The sequence below is a fragment of the Peromyscus maniculatus genome, chromosome 8 (genome assembly GCF_049852395.1).
Source record: "Peromyscus maniculatus bairdii isolate BWxNUB_F1_BW_parent chromosome 8, HU_Pman_BW_mat_3.1, whole genome shotgun sequence".
Lineage (NCBI taxonomy): Eukaryota > Metazoa > Chordata > Mammalia > Rodentia > Cricetidae > Peromyscus > Peromyscus maniculatus.
In genome coordinates, this window is record NC_134859.1 from 47,266,245 (window position 1) to 47,285,324 (window position 19,080).

At 44.7% G+C, this 19,080-nt stretch overlaps 1 protein-coding gene across 5 annotated transcripts; it reads right to left on the reverse strand.

The window, feature by feature from the left end:
• Window positions 1-308: 308 nt before the first annotated feature.
• Window positions 309-17,352, reverse strand: Znf286a (zinc finger protein 286A). 5 transcript variants are annotated; one of them, XM_076542609.1, is made up of 8 exons: window positions 16,675-17,334; window positions 15,172-15,412; window positions 11,894-12,423; window positions 11,443-11,606; window positions 10,506-10,591; window positions 6,496-6,610; window positions 5,320-5,412; window positions 309-1,772 (listed from the first exon to the last, which is right to left on the reverse strand). In XM_076542609.1, the coding sequence occupies exons 4-8, from the start codon at window positions 11,471-11,473 to the stop codon at window positions 532-534; spliced, it is 1,566 nt and encodes a 521-aa protein (XP_076398724.1). In that variant the 5' UTR covers window positions 11,474-11,606; window positions 11,894-12,423; window positions 15,172-15,412; window positions 16,675-17,334; the 3' UTR covers window positions 309-531. The 5 variants fall into 5 exon arrangements, with proteins under 5 accessions (XP_076398724.1, XP_076398725.1, XP_076398723.1 ...); XM_076542610.1 differs by lacking the exon at window positions 15,172-15,412 and having other exon boundaries at window positions 11,894-12,073; window positions 16,675-17,352; XM_076542608.1 differs by lacking the exon at window positions 15,172-15,412 and having other exon boundaries at window positions 11,894-12,358; window positions 16,675-17,336.
• Window positions 17,353-19,080: the final 1,728 nt, after the last annotated feature.

Below are 19,080 nucleotides of genomic sequence, written 5' to 3' on the forward strand. Positions count from 1 at the left end.
CTTGGTAGCCCAGGCTGGCCTCAAACTCACAGAGATCCGCCTGCCTCTGCCTCCCGAGTGCTGGGATTAAAGGAGTGCGCTGCCGCCGCCGCTGCCACCACCACCCGGCGGCTGTAAGTCTCAAGCCTAACCTACAAAACAAGACTTCCTTATGAAATGAAAGGCTCCAGCAGGCCCTGCTCTTACTAAGTAGGGGAAACCAGGTTTCACAATGTTCACAGCACTAGTGTCTCCCAAACATTTCTTGAATTAAAAAAATAGGGTAATTCAAAATTTGGAAATAAAAATTTTAAGATCTATAGCCAGAATTTAAAAAAAAAATTGCATATTTGGAAAACTGGGAAGAAAAAATTTTGAGATCCAGAGCAAGAGGCTTTCATTATCTGTTGTTCAAAGTTATACACCAGACAAATGAAATCATATACATATACAAATGCTCTTGAGGGTCACATTAGGTACCTTCTATTTAAACATTCAAATATTAAACACAGTGACAAAGCCAACTTCCATTTCTTAACACTCAGTACATTTTCAGGGTTGTTCTTCAATGTGAACTCTTTGATGTCGGATGAGGGATGAGCTGCATTTAAAGCTCTTCCCACAGTCATTACATCTAAAAGGTTTCTCTCCAGTATGAGTTCTCTGGTGTTGAATAAGCGCCGATGAATGGATGAAGGCTTTCCCACACTCACCACATTTGTAGGGTTTCTTTCCAATATGAATTCTTTGATGTTTAGCAAAATTTGAGCTCCTGCTAAATGTTTTCCCACATTCATTACATTCATAAGGCTTTTCTCCAGTGTGAATTCTCTGGTGCTGAACAAGGTGTGTGCTCTGACTGAAAGTTTTCCCACATTCACTACACTCATAAGGCTTTTCTCCGGTGTGAACTCTCTGGTGCTTAGTAAGGGATGAGCAATGGCTAAAGGCCTTCCCACACTCCTGACATTTATAGGGTTTCTCTCCAGTATGGGTTCGTTGATGTTTAATGAGTGCTGATGAGTGAATGAAAGCTTTATCACATTCATTACATTCATAAGGCTTCACCCCAGTATGAATCAACTGATGCTGTGCAAGATGCGTACTTCGGTTAAAACCTTTCCCACACTCACTGCATTCATAAGGTCTCTCTCCAACGTGAATTCTTTGATGTATAGCAAGGGATGAACTTTCTATGAAGGTTTTCTTGCATTCACTACACTCAAAGAGAATTCTAGTATGAGTTCTCTGGTGTTTAGTTAAATTGGCTCTGTGGCTGAAGGATTTCCCACATTCACTGCAGGTATAGGGTTTCTCTCCAGTATGTACCCGCTGGTGTCGAATAAGTACTGAATGGTAAGTGAAGAGTTCACCGCAGTCATCACATTTATGAGGTTTTTTCTCTTTATAAAGTCTCTGCTTTTTCATTAAGTTTGATTTCTGCTTCAATCTTTCCCCAAGTGTATGAAAGTCATAGGATCCTTTGGGAACTCTCTCGTCAGTCGTAAGGAGCGGTTTCTGATTGCAGTTTTCCCAATATATATCAGGTTCACTATCTTTTTCCACAGGGAGGGAGTTCATGTGAGGGAGCATTTGTCTTAAGTGCTTTTCCTGATTTCCTTGCTGATGCTCTAACCAATGCTCACAATTGTGAGCTGTTTCCAAGATGGAGTCATAAACAGCATTTTCTGTCTGTTTTCCTGCTCTTGTAACCGGGTATGTGTCTTCTGTGGGAAAGTCTTGCACTGAAGTTGAATCCTTGCTCTCAGGTCTCTCAGGTCTAGTTTCCACATCTGTGAAGACATTGCAAATGCAAATTGTTTTCTGTGCTTAACAAAAACACAGTTCCATAACAGGTAAGAATTAATGAAGATGAAAGCATGGCTTTATGGAATTAGTAGATCTGACACTCTTATTGGAAAGTTTGCAAAAAAGAAGAAAATTGAGAGAAATAAATATGAAAATGAATAGACGCTATCCAGGAGAATCAGATGGGGGAAAGATGGTCAGAAATGTAACAAGAGGAGGGGAAAAGATGAAAAACATGTCAGGAGAGGAGCAGGCATGAGTGCATTAGATCTGGATTGTAAAAATCACATTTTATAGAATATCTTCTGTTACAGTATCTAGGAAAACACATACAAAGATGTATGGATAAGTATATATACATTTAATGATATGTAGTATAGTAGTATAATACTATGTTCTTATAAATACTATTCAGTATAGTAATTAAAATAGTATGGTACTGAAACTTAGACAAATAGGTCTAGAAAAAAATTCAAATATTTTATATATATACATATATATGTATGAATGAACTGGATATTTCGGAATATTTGTTTGCACTGTGTGAAGATGTGTCACTGTGATTGCTTTAATAAGGAGCTGCATGGCCAATAGCTGGGCAGGAAAGCTAAGTGGGATTTCCAGGCAGAGAGAGGAACACTGGGATGAATCTAGGCACAATGGAGATGCCAGAGACACTGAAGATGTTGGACATATGGTACAGAGGGGGGGAAACTGAGCCACATGGCAGAACATAGATTAATAAAAACATGTTAATTTAAGTTATAAGAGCTAGTTAGGGAAAAGCCTAAACTACAGGGAAAAGCCCAAGCTAAGAGCAAGCTTTCATAATCAATAAGTCTCCATGTCATTATTGAGCTGATGGTCCAAAGGAAAGTCTGACAACTGGGTTTACCAAAAGGTAGCATTACAAATCACTAAAAGATTACTCAATAAATGATGCTGGACTACAGGCTGTAAGCATGAAAAAGACCAACTTCACATGACTTACAAAAATAAATACCTGCACAACAAAACTTGAATATTTCATAATAAAATTCAGATTATATTTCTGACACTGGTATGACAAAACAATTCACATAAAGTAAACTTGAAATAGTAAGGACTTAGCCAGGTGTTTTGGCACACGCCTTTAATCCCAGCACTCAGGGAGGCAGAGGCCAACCTGGTTTACACAGTGAGTTCTAAGAGAGCCAGAACTATTACACAGAGAAACCCTGTGTATAACACCCACCCCCTGCCCCAAATTAGTAAAGGCTGGGGCTAGAGAGATGACTCAGTGGTTAAGGGCACTTGCTGCTATGGAAGAAGACCCAGGTTCAGTTCCCAGCACCTACAGGGAGGCCCATAACACTCTATAACTCTAGTACTAGGGGATCCAACACTCTCACCAGGCCCACACCCATACACACAGAAAGTAAAAACAAATGTTTTTAAAAGATATATCTTTAATTTTGTATGTGTGTCTACATCTGGGTATGTATGTGTGAGTCAGATGCCCCCAGTGGCCAGAGGCTTTTGATTCCTTGGAGCTGGAGTCGTAGGCAGTTGCAAGTGGCCTGATGTGGTGCTGAGAATCATGCTCAGGTCGTCGACAAGAGCAGTATGTACTTCTAACTTCTGAGCCATCCCTCTGGCCCCTAAAATGAGCTAGGGATGTAATTCAAGGGTAGAGTGCTTGCCTACCCTTTCCAAGGCTTGGGGTTCCAATCCCAGAACTGAAAAAAACAGGAATCAGCAAATCTGACCTTAAAATTTAAAAGTTTAATATACTAAATTTGGGGCCTATTCATTATGCCCAGCCTGGAAGAATCAATTCCTCCTCATTTCTAACACGACCACTATCATATATTAGAATCTAAACTTACAAATAGCTGCAGCAAATCAAGGAGGCTAAAACATCCAAGAGTCACAAACACACAGTTCATATTTAGTACTCAGAGAAATGCAAATGAAAAACACGAAGTGGCATTTTTTTTAATAAGATGGACAAGAGCCACTAAGTCAACTGGTGGACAAGATGGAGAAAAGACCTTAACAAACCTAATAAAACTATATGTAACACTTGAAGACCCATCTATCTTCTTCCAGCCATCTACTTTGATGTCAGCTTTCAAGAGGAACACGAGTAATAAAAGGCAGTCATGCAACTCTGCTAATGGCTGAAAATTAACAAGAAACGGTCCAGTTTCCTCACACAATGCGCTTACTCCACACCCCATAGTTTAAAAGAAATATAGACAATTCATTACGTACTAATAGAGACTGATAGCAAAATGAAATGGTGGAGCTTAACTATAGATTACAGAAGAACAATTGTAACAATGAGATACACATTTTATGTACACGTGCATGTGCATACATATCCCTGTCTGTGCAAATATAATAAGGTTCACACCAACCTCAAGACAAAGTGGTCCCTTCTAGAGAATGAAAGAATGAGAGGACTTTATCTGAATCTCTACATTTTTTTTTTTTTCTAGACAGGGTTTCTCTGTGTAGTTTTGGTTCCTGTCATGGAACTCACTCTGTAGACCAGGCTGGCCTCAAACTCACAGAGATCCGCCTGGCTCAACCTCCCGAGGGCTGGGATTAAAGACATGCGCCACCACCGCCTGGCTGGAATCTCTCAAATGTTTATTTCTTAAAAAGTAAAAGTAAAAGACATCACGTCGCCATAGGAACGGCTAAAATAAACACAGATAATATTGTTACAACTAAAAAGTTGTAACTTCTCTCAATGGAAATGTAAGTGGGAAGGTTTTTGTAAACCCTCTTTGGCAATATCTACATTACACACACACACACACACACACACACACACACACACACACACACACCAAAAAATGTACGTGTTCATCAAAAGCCATGTGAAAGAATGTACACAGGAGCTGTATTCATACAACCCAGACTGCACACTCTCCAAATACCTGTCTTCAAGAGAATGGGTAAACCGGGGTACTGGAATAATGAAAGGTTCTACAGCACTAAGAATGAACCAATCTCAGCAACATGCCACAACGTGGGTGCATCTCACTGAGAATGCTCAGAGAAGGGAGCCAATCTTCAAAGAATATACAATGATTCCGTTTAAATGAGGTCCAACACCAATCAGAAGTAACTATGCCGTCACATGCCGAGATAAGGTGACCCGTCGGAGAGAGGTGACTGGACAGGGGGCATGGGGTGCTTCTCAGGAGGACTGGTGTTTTCTTGATCTAGGCAGTAGTTACATGAATGTGTTCAACTTGTGAAAATTCACACACACATTATAGTGCTTTTATGTATTTTTACAGCTGCAAAAAGAAAAAAGAAAAAAGAGGAAAGAAGAAAGGAGCGGAAAGTGATGTAAACAATTTTGGCGATGGCTATTTTATTTTATTTTGATTTATATATTTTAAAAGCTTCAAATTTTAAACTACTACTTTGAAAATCAAGGCACCCTAGGCATTTCTAATTCTCTCTCAAGCTCTGCAAAGTGCTTCCTATTCACTCGTCTGCTGGACGGAGGCACCCGTTGAGTTCACCTACCTGAGTAACTGCATTTGGGAGGTTTTTCCTCAAGCTCCAGTAGTTCTTTTCCAGCGTCCAAATTATAGTCATCAGGTTTGGAAACAGGAAGCCCTGTTTATTAAAAAGAAAAGCAAAGGAAGAGAGTAACATGAATGAAACAAGTATTTACGGAGGGCGCAAGGATCCCTACTGGAATTTAGTTCCATGCCCTTCACCTAGACAAGACGTGGCAAGGCCATCTGGAGAGGGGCAGGAAGGACCTCTCAGTGGGGCTTAGAGTATCTGCCACAGTCTAAGACTGGTGCAAAGTTAAACTGAGTTTTAAAGACAAACTTGTCTGTTGTAAAGGGAAAGAAGGTGTCTCATTTCCTGATTGTTTGTGGGGATAGAGAACAACAGCGCAGATTAATCTTCAGTTCAGAAAAGAATATGAATAATATGGGACTTCAGTGGCACCCCAAAACTGTGACTGTGGAACTACAGTTTTTAATCTTCTAATAGTTTTCCTTTCTTTTTCAGTCACTAGAATTTCTTTGGGGATTTATTACACGATGTTTGGACATGGGCCACCACAGCCTGTATCACCCTCAAATAAACAAGTGCACAAACACACCCATACCCCCGCCCACACACACAGAGTGATGCACATGGGATCCAAAATGGGCCACAAGCACTGCCTCTCTCTGCTCTATACTGTTTGAATTTTCAAAATAAAAGCATCTCCTTTTTTTGCTCAGCTCTCGAGCTAACTGAAGAAAAACTTAACCCCAGAGCTGCTGCCTCCTCGGCCACATGGGGTCTCCTGAATTAATAGGTAAGATGGCAAATGACAAGCCAGCTGACTTTAAACAAAATTCCAATGACACCTTTGCTTCCCTAGGTTCCTCCCCATGAAGCCAGTGAACATTAGGCTGTCATTTGATTCTTGATAAACCAGAAGCCTGAACATTTCACCAGGGACCTAGAACAGAATGGGGTGGGATAGAGCTCAGTGGCAGTGTGTACGCTCAGCCTGTGCAAGACTCAGATTCAATCCTCAGCATCCAGCAAAACAAAACATTTTCCTCAATGCCAAGAAGAAATGCGATATGACTTCTAACTCAGAAGCGAAGGTTTGTTAATGCATTTCCTTTTCACGAAGCAATGTCAGCCCCATGAGTAGACTTCAGAGTCAGGGCAAGAAGCGGTTCTTACAAAGTGAGACCAGGCTCCTGTAGTTCTCCAGCATCACGTCCCTGTGTGCAGGATCCAGTTGTCCCCATTCCTCTGGTGTCAAGTCCATGGCCACGTCCTTGAATGTCACGGTCTCCTGAGACACAAATACACTTGTTTTCACCATCTTTCGGTCGATACCTGTGATGGCTATTCTTGGTTGTCGACTTGACCACCTCTAGAATTAACTATAAACCCAAGCAGCTGTGTACACCTGTGAGGGATTTTTAGTTAGCTGGATCATTTGACGCAGGAAGTCCCACCTTAAAAGGTCAGAAGACCCACCCTAAATCTGGACCACCCCTTCTCATGGTGGCTGCTATAAAAACTCGGGAGAAGGGAGCTTTTGCTTTTTGCCTGCCTGCCCTTGCTCTCACTGGCGAGTTCTATATCCTGCTGCGGAGGCGTTCCTTCACTGGCAGTAGAGCCTACTTCTTTGGGACCCTGACATCTGCTGAAGACCAGCTGAGACGGCTACCCTCATGGACTGGACAACTACTGGATTCTTGACCTTTCTGTCAGGAGGCAGCCACTGTTGGACTAGTGGACCACAGCCTGTAAGCCACTCTAATAAATCCCTTTCTATATATTCATTCTGTCAGTTCTGTTCTTCTGGAGAACCCTGACCAAAACAACGTCCCTTCCTTCCAGTCTGTTCCTGATGGAAACAATGCACATGGCCGAGACAACTCAACAAGAGATGTGATGGGTGTTCTGATAGTGTTCAGATCCCAAAGAGTCTACGTACTTTCACTCTATACCAGGTACACTGTGAGACGCAACAGAAATAAGACTGCTCACACCACTGAGAGACTCATTTTTCTGTCAAAAAAGTACATAAGATATAAGCACTGAGGGAGGAAAAACAGGATGTCTGCATACTTCTCCTATAAGTCCTTAACACAAAACATGTCATAGTCTTCAGAAGAATTATAATGCAGATGTTGCAAACAGAGAGGTCACAGAATGAAAACAAAAACAAAAACAAAAACAAACTGGCAGTGAACAGCAAATCCAGCTAAATGTGCAATTAATTCAAGATAAAGGGCATTCAATTAGAAGATGTGATAAACAAGGTTATAGATGTCACTCAAAAGTGGTTATAAAAAATGTTATAAGGTTACATCTTAGTAACGTTGAAAGAGAGAGAGAGGGAGGGAGGGGGGAGGGGGGCTACATATTGGTATTGAACGTGGCCCTTTAAGTAAAGCCATAGAGAATGGGAACAATATTCCAAATTTGCTGAAACAAATGTGTCACAAATGCTTAACTGGACACAAGGCACCTTCTATTTAAACATCCATGAAGCATTTGCAAAAACCAGCAAAGCAGATTTTAGTAAATTCCCAAATAAGAATAAAGCTATACCTGATGATAATTGTAAAACTATACTGGAACATAAAAATAAAGAAGCAAAATGCAAAGTCCAAGGCTAAACAGCTAAAAACTCTGGGGGTACACAGCACTCTTGGAATTTCTTAGATTTTAAACACCTTTCCTATATTTTCAAAATATGTAAATACACGAGAAGGGCACACAAGTCATATCAAATAATACGAACAACAGAAAGAGCATTAAAAGACAGAAGCAGAAATTTTATATACAGAAAATGGGAAATCTGGGAAAGGCCAAAGGTCACTGTATTATGCCAATGTTAACGTCTCAATTCCAGAAACGAGATTAATGCCAAGTCAAGTGTTGACTTCTGGAGTTTCAGTGAAACGGAGACAAGAGATCTCTGTGTTGTTATTTGTAACCTTTCCCATGTCTATATTTTTCTCCAAGTAAAGTTTCCAAAATAGTTTGAGATTTTAGAAATCAAAGAATCATCTTTCAAAAATGAAATAACAGGCAATCCTCCCACCCCCAAGCAGCCACTAAACAGCGAAGACTTCATAAAAACAAAACGTGACCTTGACCCCAGAATCTGGATACACAGAGCTCAGTCAACACTCAGTGGAAATAAACTGCTCATCAATCCAATGGAAAAATAAAACAAAAAACAGAAGAGCAAAGATGAAAACTGTTATAGGCAAGGCAGGAAAAACTCAGGAGGAGAGACAGCACCACACGTACACGGAGGGAGCAGAGCTCCTTCTAAAATGGTCTTGTTGAAAGCTCTACCCTATTTACAGAACAGGTTAACCAAAACACCCCAGGGAGGGAAATGGAAGGAAAGACAGTGTGTCACGTGTCATCTGGATTCAGTATGCTAAAGTCAACAAAATACAGGAAAATACACACCAGACAGTGATCTCTGTAGAAAGAGGTGAGGGGCTGATTTGGGGAAGAAAGTTATCATACCTACATATTTCTATGTTCTGTGCTGCTTATTAAATCGATAAGAACTAAAACTAATGTACACACTTTCTAAATCTAGTAAGATTAAAAAAAATAACCAACTCAGGCAGATTTGAAAGTTCCAACATTAGCATTAAATAAAATCTAGTAAAATTAAAAAAGGACAGACTTAAAAAACATCCATAAAAGAGCCAATCCACCACGATGATATAACATAACAGTCTTCAGTCTAGTATGAAAGTATTGAAATGCACCAACTGTTCGCCCTTCTTCTGGTATCTGTACCCTGATTTGTCTGTGCCTTTGTGCTGGGCCACTCAAGCCTGTGGAGATCAAGCAGAACCGATCCGTTGGAGTCAGGGGCGGAACGTGTCTACGTATGTGTGCACTGATATACTCCACAAACTGCTACTCTTGGCCAACACGGATAATGGTATAGGAAAAGGCCTTCCATGCTGCTAGAAGTAATCCCAGCACTAGGGGAACAGCTAACCTTCAACCTTGAAGATGCACGCCTCCCCTTGTTTGACAAGGACACTAGAAGAAAAAGCCTGTTTAAGAGCAGGCAGGCCTTGTAGAGTTTTAGAAAAAGGTCAACAAAATGGACAAGCTAGCTCTCCACGTTACTACCAAAATCCTTTCCCTTGCCAAACCTGGACTTTCAGTTAGGTGGGTCAATAAAGACCTCTTTTTGCACAAGACAGCTTAAGATGAATATCTTAAGTCTCTTGGGTTAGTAAAGTCTACAAGACTCACAGGGCAGTTGAGAAAGTATAAAAAAGGGCCAGGAGTCATTTCCACAGGCATTATATCTAGCGGAGGCTGACTGAGGAATCTTTGGTCTGCAGAATGCAAGATGAGCACAGTAATTAGTACAACCACCATCAGTCCATAGCCAGTAATTCTCCCTTGACACCCTCGCTCTTTGTGGGAGGGACACAAAGCAGTAATAGGACACTGTAGACCCAATACTTCAAAGTGAGAGGAACCAGACCCATCACTCCAGATTCATCCGCGGGGGGAACTGGCTCCTGACCCTGAGTTTTTAAGCCTTCGGAGGCTTTCTTCTTCCAGAATCAGCTTTAACTGAGTATGTATTATTATTCTAATCACTGTTTTCTTAAGTTCCTACTTACAGTCACATGTGGGCTGTTTCCCTTAGAGAAATGCAAGCTTTAAGAACTATGTACAGTATTACCCTTAAAATAGCTTTCCACATTACCAGATACAGAAATTAGCATGGGGTGGGGAGGGTGGAGAAGGGAAACGTGGCTTACCTGCCTGTAGAGAGACAATAAATACTACACGGAGAAGAGAGGTACAATGAGTAAGTGGAAAATATTTCCTACTGAGTCCATTAGTCTCTTAGAGTTAGAACCCAGGTCTCTAGATGGGCTCTGTGGACAAAGAAACCCCGCATCAAAAAGGGAGTGCATCAGCCGGGCGATGGTGGCACACGCCTTTAATCCCAGCACTCGGGAGGCAGAGCCAGGCGGATCTCTGTGAGTTCGAGGCCAGCCTGGGCTACCAAGTGAGTTCCAGGAAAGGCGCAAAGCTACACAGAGAAACCCTGTCTCGAAAAACCAAAAAAAAAAAAAAAAAAAAAAAAAAAGGAAAAAAAAAGGAAAAAGGGAGTGCATCCACGCTCGGAGACACAAGATGGAATGTGATCTTAACCCAGGCAGACTCACCTGGGACTTGGCTGTGAGTCTCAGGGCGGCCATTTCTCCTTCGGCACTCTTCTCTTGGGAAAGAAGAGAATCCTGGGAAGCCAGAGCTACGGGCAAGAAAACAGTAGTGACAAGGTCTAGGCCGGCTCGATACTCAGATGACAATCTAAAACCCCCGTCACCAGCCCCCACGCACTCCCAGTTAACAAAAACTGCAGGGAATCCAAAGCAAACTGGTACTTTCCAGTCCTGTGGAATATGCCCAGGAACTTGGCTTCTCTGAGCTTACCACATCCCAGGAAACAGAACTCTGTGGTCTACAAACTAGAATAAGTAAGTTCCCATCATAATCTACCCAAAATCTTAGTTTTAAAAAGAAAATTCTCTTAAAGCTTCCTTAAGATGTAGCCTGCTAGATCTCACCTCCAAACTGTGATTGGTTGAGTGTGAGGTGACATCTAGAAATCTGACAAGCAACCCTGGAGGGAATTCTGGCACAGGTCACAGTTCAAGATACACTGGTCTAGTAGTATTGAAGTCAGCCCCACACTTCTGAGCCTGTTCAACACATTCTGAGTTATCTGTGTTGAAACGGTATCATAACTGTGTGGATACAGTGGGGTAATAGGTGTGGAAAAATATTTTTGTCAACTACGAAGCCGAATTCTTGTATCCACGATGGAAACCAGGATGGGACAGTAATTTGGAAGAACTTGTGACTAAATTGTGACAATGTCCCCACTGGGGGTACACACCTGTGCAGCACACTTAAGTGGATGGGGACTGACCCTCACAGCAAGCGCTGCAACTCCCCAGAGCCCACTTCTCCTCAAGACAGTGTTGACAAGTCGCCCTCTTTCCCCAAGAGCCACCTAACGCAAGGCAAAGGTGGGTTTTCCCTTCAAAGGTTAGAATTCAACTTTTCCACGATGCAGCACCAACCCATGGGCAACTCTACCTCTTTTCTGGGGCACTTCGACCAAATCCATCTCCACGATCACCGCCTCTTCAATGTCCCCAAGGTTCCCCTCTTCTCTGGTCCGCAGTTAGTCGTCCACTGAGCCTCGAAGGGCTTCTTCCCTCTTGAGCTCTGCGGAGAGCGTCACTCGGATCACGTGGGACCTGGAAACCAGGGAAAGCATCCTGAATTTGGGTCCTCACATGCCTGTCCCTGGCGCCTGGAGCTGTCCTTGGAGGACCAAGCACCTGAGAGTTGGCATAGGGTACAGACAACCGCGCCTGGAGCCCAGCTCCGCCTGCTGCTCCCGTCTGCACCCGGGTCCGGCAGAGAGCGATCCCGGCCGGCGCGTGGGGCGGGGAGGGGACGAAGCTCAGGAACTGCGAACTCCGGTCCCACCTGGCCCGGAGCGACCACTGGACCACCGCAGCATCCCACCAAACCAACTCACCTCCCATGCCCGGCCTGACAAAAGGCTACGAACTTCTCGGGTTAGCTCCGAGTCGCGCATGCGTGACATTCTGCGGGGCAAAGCCAGAAACGACGACTCCCAGAAGCTCCTGCGCGCAGCCAGACCCCAGTTTCTTGGCAGGTGGGCCCACGCGTGGCTCAGCAGCAAAGCGGGATTCCTCTCGCGAGAGAAAAGGGTGCGTCGTATGTGGTTAGATTCCACAGTACCCGAAAGTGGGACGTGCAAGACAACGACTGTAGCTCTCTCTCCCTTGACTGCACGGTTACCTCCATGCAGCTTCAACTTAAATTTCTTTACTGTAGGCATGGGCTTTTAGCCATGATTTTGCCCTTCCCAAACTCATCGTTTGTCGTCACACGATATGAAAGCTGTATTTTTAGATCAGGATCCTGGCTGTACACGCATTCATTCCGATGGTCTTGTATCCAGAGACTATTTGCAATCCTAAAAACTCATATGAGCAGAATTGAAAGTATTGGGCCAGTTTCCACACACTTGAGCTATCAGTTCTTTGTAAGGAAAAAAAAAAGTTCAGCATTCGTCAAAAAAGTTGGTTTCTCAAGGGACGTGGTTAAGTCTCCGCAGTTGTGGAACTAGCCCGCCCTCTTTCAATTCACCCCGTGTCAACAGCCCCACCTCAGTGCGTGCATTTATTGTCAAGGCATCATTTGCATATGCCAGAATCAAAATATCATCAACTTTTGATTCTCACCATCTAATCCCCAGATCCTATTGTTATGTTTTACTCCCCTATTTCTTCATTTCTATTTCTACTCTATCCTCTACCCTCTTCCTTCTCTGGACCTACACTCTGTCTCCTCACCACTTCTCCCCCTCTATGACCATCATGATCCCTTCTGAGGACGACATCCCATTTCCTCCACTTCCTTCATCCCCAGTGACCTCCACCTTGAGGTCTCCTCTGTGCTCCAGATTCCTTAGACCCAGCCTCTGCCTTTCCATTGGGAGAAGCCCTCTCTGTCCCGAGTCAGAGGGGGATTCAAGGAGAGACAGACTCGGAGGGAGGCAATGGCCCTTCCTAATCGATGTCTCCTTTTTACTTCAGATCTGTATAACTGCAAAACCCCCAACTCCCCTTTCTGAAAAAAAATCCTGAGCCCTGACTTTTCTCCTAGAATTTGTTCCCTGTTCCCACTGCCTCACCTGGGGTGATTGTCAACAACTCCTTATGAGTCTATGTACTTCAGTGGAAACTCGAACAAGGGGCAGAGAGGCAAAGAAGACCTTCTGTCCTTGGCTGCAGGTACCAATGGGAGCTGAGAAGCTGCACAATTCTGAAGAAGCCTCCCCACCCAAATGCCCTGATTGGGACCCCCAATATGTGTAGGGTAAAAGGGCCAGGGTAAGAACACCACCAATCCCTGAGCTTGTCCCTGAATCAGGCCACAAAAACCCACCAGTCCCAAGCCACCCTGGAAAGCTGTGTTTTCCCCAACACCCCCAACCTCTATATTAGCCGGGCAGGTATTCTGTTCAGTTTGGTGCTGCTTCTCACTGGAGCAGAGGCAGCCGCCCTCTTGGATTTTTCCCTTCCAATAAATCTCTTGAGTGAAGTTTGTTGTGTAATGTGACACTTTTGCTGGAGCAGAGTTCAGCTGTAACAACTTTTGCCAGAGCAGGGTAGAGCTATAACACTTCCGGAGGGGCAAAGCTGTAATGCTTACAGTGACTTTGTGGTATTTCTTGGCTCCTGACTGCCAGGGCTACTGTTCCATCCGAGCTGCAATGCTTAAAATAAATTCTCAAGACTTGATTCCCTTTAGCTGCTACCTTATGCCTGGGGTTTGGGGTTCAGCTCGAACACCCAATAATTTATTTGTTTCAGACAACCAAGGTTCTCCAGGGACTGGAGGAATCTCCAGGGTATGTTCCTCTAATGATTACAGGATGGCTTTCAGATTTACATGCTTTTTGATCCACTGGCTCCAGAAAACACTAGGGCATTAAATCTGGGCTTTGTAACTCAATCTGCTCCCGATACCTGCAGAAAACTACAAAAGCTAGAGGGGTTAGCTGGAATGAATACCTCTTAGCTTACAGAGGTGGCCCAAAGGGTTTTCTGTAGCTGAGATGCCGAGAAACAAAACCAAGCTGCCGTGGCCACTGATCAAGTCACACACAGACAGAAAAAATCATGATGGCCGCATTCCAGGCAGCTCTCCCGAGCCCCCAACGGCTCATACCCAGAGAAGAGACTCACCCCAACACAAAAAGTGGGAAGACTGGGGAACCCTGCACTGGAAAGGGACCCCTGTGCCCGTAGCAAGGAAGAGGGACACTGGAGGACTGAATGTCCAAGCTGTTCCAAACCACGGAAAGCACGGACTCTCCGACCACCAGGGAGCTGTACAACGATCGGGGGGAAGGAACCAGGGCTCTGCTCTCTTAGGCCGCCGAGAGCCCCTGGTCGCAGCATCAGTAGGAGGCTCCCCAGTTCTGTTCTTGGTAGACCCTGGGGCAGAGGCCAGTGTCCGATGGGGCCATTTATGAATAAAAGGAAGGAAGTTCAGGGAGCCAGGAGCACAGTTGGGAACTGCCACCTCACACCCACCTCACACCTGAAAGAACAGTCAGCCTGGGCCACAAATAAGTGACACTTCTTTGTAGTGGGCCCAGACTGTCCCTTTCCCCGTCTGGGCAGAGACCTTGGAAAACGAGGGACAACCATCACCTCTACTCCCCAGGAGACTAGAATTTCCCTGGCACCTGCCTACCAGCTTAACTCCCCCTCTGTCTGAATATCTCCTCGTCCGTCCGCACTCCACAGCAGAGGCAAACACAGGTCCCTGGAAACCGGCTCTGGGTCCTGAACTGACGGTTTCCTACGGTATGGCTGAGACAGATCCTCTGGGTTTGGTGGCACACCACCCACCCGTTGTGGTAAGTCTCTTGACTAAGGTCACGCCTGTAAGGGTCCTGCAGTATCTCAGGAACCAGAAGGCTAGACTAGGAGCTGCTCCTCACATCAGGAGGCTGTTGGAAGCAAACATCCTCCCCCTGTGCCAGTCAACCTGGAATATGGCTTTCCTGGTCCTTAAGCTGGGGACCTCAGGTTACTCCCCAGCCCAGGATCTCTGGGAGGTAAAGAAGCGGACTGAAACCATTCATCCTACTATTCCAGATTCATAAACTTTGCTCAGTCTCCTCCCACCTGATCACCAGGTCTATCTTGTCCTGGACCTTAAGGATATTTTGTTTTCCATTTCCCTGGTGCTGGGGAACCATCCCATATTTACCTTTGAATGAATATATCCAATGTCCTGTGAGATAAATCAGCATTTTTTCTGTTGGTACACCTCATGCCTAAGTAGACTCCTTGGCAGAAGTAGTCTTCCCAAACTGGCAAGAGCCAGGGGGTGGCACAAGCCTTTAATCCCAGCACTTGGAAGGCAGACATAGGTGGATCTCTGAGTACGAGGCCAGCCTGGTCTACAGAGTGAGTTCCAGGACAGCCAGGGCTACACGGAAAAACTCTGTCTGGAACAACAAATAAAAAACAAAACCAAAAACGAAACCTAAACTAGGGAGGTTTAGACTTGATCTTCATGCCTGGAGGTGGGGGTGGGGTTCTGTGTGAGGCTCGTTGCTTCTATGCTAACAAATCAGAACTCGGACTGGAGAGATGGCTCAGCGGTTAAGAGCACTGGCTGTTCTTCCAGAGGTCCTGAGTTCAATTCCCAGCAATCACATGGTGACTCACAACCATCAAAAATGAGATCTGGTGCCCTCTTCTGGCCTGCAGGGATACATGCAGACAGAATACTGCATACATAATAAATAAATAAATCTTTAAAAAAACAAAATCAAATCAGGACTCATGAAAGAGACTTTACAGAAGATTAGAGATAACCTGGACAGAAGACAACAGGCACGTGAGTCAAATACCCCCGGTACTCCAGACTGATTGGAACCCATGGCTCTATACTCTTCCTTTGTATAGGACTTGCTGTGGGGCCCAGTATAATAAATTGCTTTTTAAAAATTATAAGAAAAAGACTGCCTTGACTAAGCTACTTATCCTCCAGACCCAATATATACCCTTTAGCCAAAAGCAAGGTTTGGAAAGTACCTGAGAGAAATGGGGCCGCAAAGTGGCAAAGGTAACACCATCTTGTCCTGACTCTATTTGGGTGTGCTTAGACACCATCAACACTCTACCCCACCCCCACCCTCAACAGCCATGCCAGTCTTGGCAACAGGTTTGGGATTTTCCGTGACTCTGACTGTGGGCCTGATGTATTAACCCAAATACTCAATGTCTAAACAAGCTAAACTAGAATAACTGGAAAGGGTATAGATCAATTGTCAAGTCGTGTCTGTAATAAAATTATGTTCTGCCAAAATACATGTTGCAAAGTTACCCTGACCCTCATCTAAGACTGTTGTAGTTATGGTCTGATGTGGTCTTTAGCCTTCAAAACCACTGTACCCCCAGCTTCTGTACCAAAAGTTTTTCTGAGGTGTTAGCCCAATCTTGGTTGCTGGACAAAAATAAAGGGCTCCTTATAGTCTTTTCTTTTCTGTCTATTTTTGTTTGTTTGGTTTTGGTTTTTCTGAGACAGGGTTTCTCTGTGTAACAGCCTTGACTGTCATGGGACTCAATTTGTACATCAGGCCAGCCTCGAACTCACATAGATCTTCCTGCTTCTGCCTCCCAAGGGCTGGGTTTAAAGGTGTGTGCCACCACCACCTGGCATCCTTATACTCTTACTTGTCTTAATAAGAATGGTGGTATGTACCTTTTCAGGAGCATCACTTCAGTAAGACAGCGTCAATGGGTGAGGTACACCGTGCAGGACAGAGTGGTGGGTAGTGCTTAGAGCTGCCCCAACAGCCCCAATGTTCTACATGGAGCAGGGTCGCCTCCTGATGAAAGCCCCGCTGGCGGATCATACTCTGCCCTTCAGCTTGAATCCAACTTGAAGTGTTAACTCTTCCACTGACCAGAAGCCCACAGTGTTGAGTCTCATTCTGAACGGCTGCAGGACCGGTTACCAGGCAACCCTGTGAACGCCCCTGAGGTCGGCTCCTCTGTCCAGAACACTGCGCAGAACTGGAGAGCCACAAGCTGCCCCCAAAAGTCCTCTGAGTTCCTTACCCCATCGTCTCGTACGGGTGATGGGTGAGTTCGGCTCTGGTGTCCTGGACACCGTATATTTCTGCAGACTCCAGCAATGTCACCTCTATTTCCTTGGCCTGCAGCACTGTTTCTCCCAGTTGCTTGCATCCGCTGATGTTGAGAAACACTTAGGTGAGAAGTCAGATGAAACCTTTTGCCCATCAATTTTACTATGATGTTGTCGCAGCGATACCAGCTGAGGTCCCAATATGTGGGTTCATTACCCAGTAACTCCACCATCATCTGGGGAGCTTGCCGGTACTCCCTCCCCTTCCGCACCACAGAGGACCCTCTGATCTCATCTCCAGCTACGGGAGACAATTGTGACGAAGCAGTCCATCTGCCTAGAGGATGATTATGATGAGAGGTACGACTCTTCGGATTCTAGAACAATGAACACACCATCCTGAAGTGTTCCTATGGAGAGTGACCAGGTGACTCTTTCTGTCCACATCTACCATGTACTCTCTCCTCTTGTGTGACAAAGTGACTATACTTGACATTCTATACATTATCAAGAAAACGTAACTCATTAAACTTCTTGCCCTTTACTGGAACATGGCAAATAGCTCTGCTCCATTGCGCTAGTGCTGGTCACTCTGAAAGGGCATCTGCTGCCAGGAACCATGGGGAGGAAGGCTGGGTGGACGGAAGATTGAGTAGGGACCTGAAGCTGAAGGTTCCTTTTACTCCTAAACTCAACAGGGAATGTTAGGTGAAAGAATGATTGAGTGACGTTCTGTAAAAGGATTCCTCAGGATACAGGGAACCTAAAGAGTGTGGCTTGGTTGCCAATGGATGGTGCACAGGATCATTATAGTCCTACGCTCATCTTTGATTCCAAAGCACAGTACTGGACTTCAGAGCAGAGTGGACAGCTCAGGTGGTTGTTTGAGCTTATGCCATCTTCAGAGACGAACTCCATTAAGAAATGTTCTTGCCGGGCGGTGGTGGCGCACGCCTTTAATCCCAGCACTCGGGAGGCAGAGCCAGGCGGATCTCTGTGAGTTCGAGGCCAGCCTGGGCTACCAAGTGAGTTCCAGGAAAGGCGCAAAAGCTACACAGAGAAACCCTGTCTCGAAAAACCAAAAAAAAAAAAAAGAAATGTTCTTTTCACGGGAACGAATCAAAAGCACGACGTTATCGTGAGGCCGTTCACAGTTGTGAGCTGCAGGAACTACACTGTGAATGAACACAGCTTTGAGCTGTCAGGATAATGTAGCAAGTAAAGGACATTAGAAAAATGAAGATGATAAAAAAACAACAAAACAAACAACAGCAAAAATGAATCCAGTGCCAGGAGTTTTCTCCCTTGCTGTCTTTGATGAAAACAAGTAGTGATGTCGGGGAGATCCATATGAAAGGTATCCTACCTTAATCCTGAAGATGGCATCCTGCCAACAGCCAACGAGAAGATATTGCCCTCAGTTCCACCACCTACAGTACCCGAATTCTTTCCATGTGCTTAGGAGTAGATCCTTACTGTCTTCCCATGAGAACCTCGTCCCACCTGACTCCTTGACAGCAGAGCACAGAGTTAACAAGTGACCAGACAGCCACAGAAGTGACAAGTATTGTAATGCTCAGGTCTCTGAGAGCCCCCCCCCCCAAACAAGACCACCACAGAGCCAATATCCGATGCAAGCACAAAGGGGTTTATTACAAGTCCAGGCTTGGTCCGAATCCAACACACTGGCTAGCCAGGTGAAGGAGGACGGCCCTGAGCTCTCAGGGTGAGGGGTTTTTTAAAGGAAAAACCTTTTCATCAACAGCAGCTATTGAAGGACGTTTGGAGAGTTCCCAGACATTGTCCAAGGACATTTGAGCCCATCAGATGTTGGTTATCATAACTAGTTCTTGGCCAGCAGCCTTCCCATGCGGGTGGGGTCGCCTTGATCAGGGTCCTACCTGGTTATTTACATTTCCCTAAGAGCTATTTTGAAGGCTATTTTAAGTTTCACTGAAACTTATTTCAGCTTCTATCCTATTACTATTAGAAATGTAGTTTTTCTTTAAAGTGAAGTTT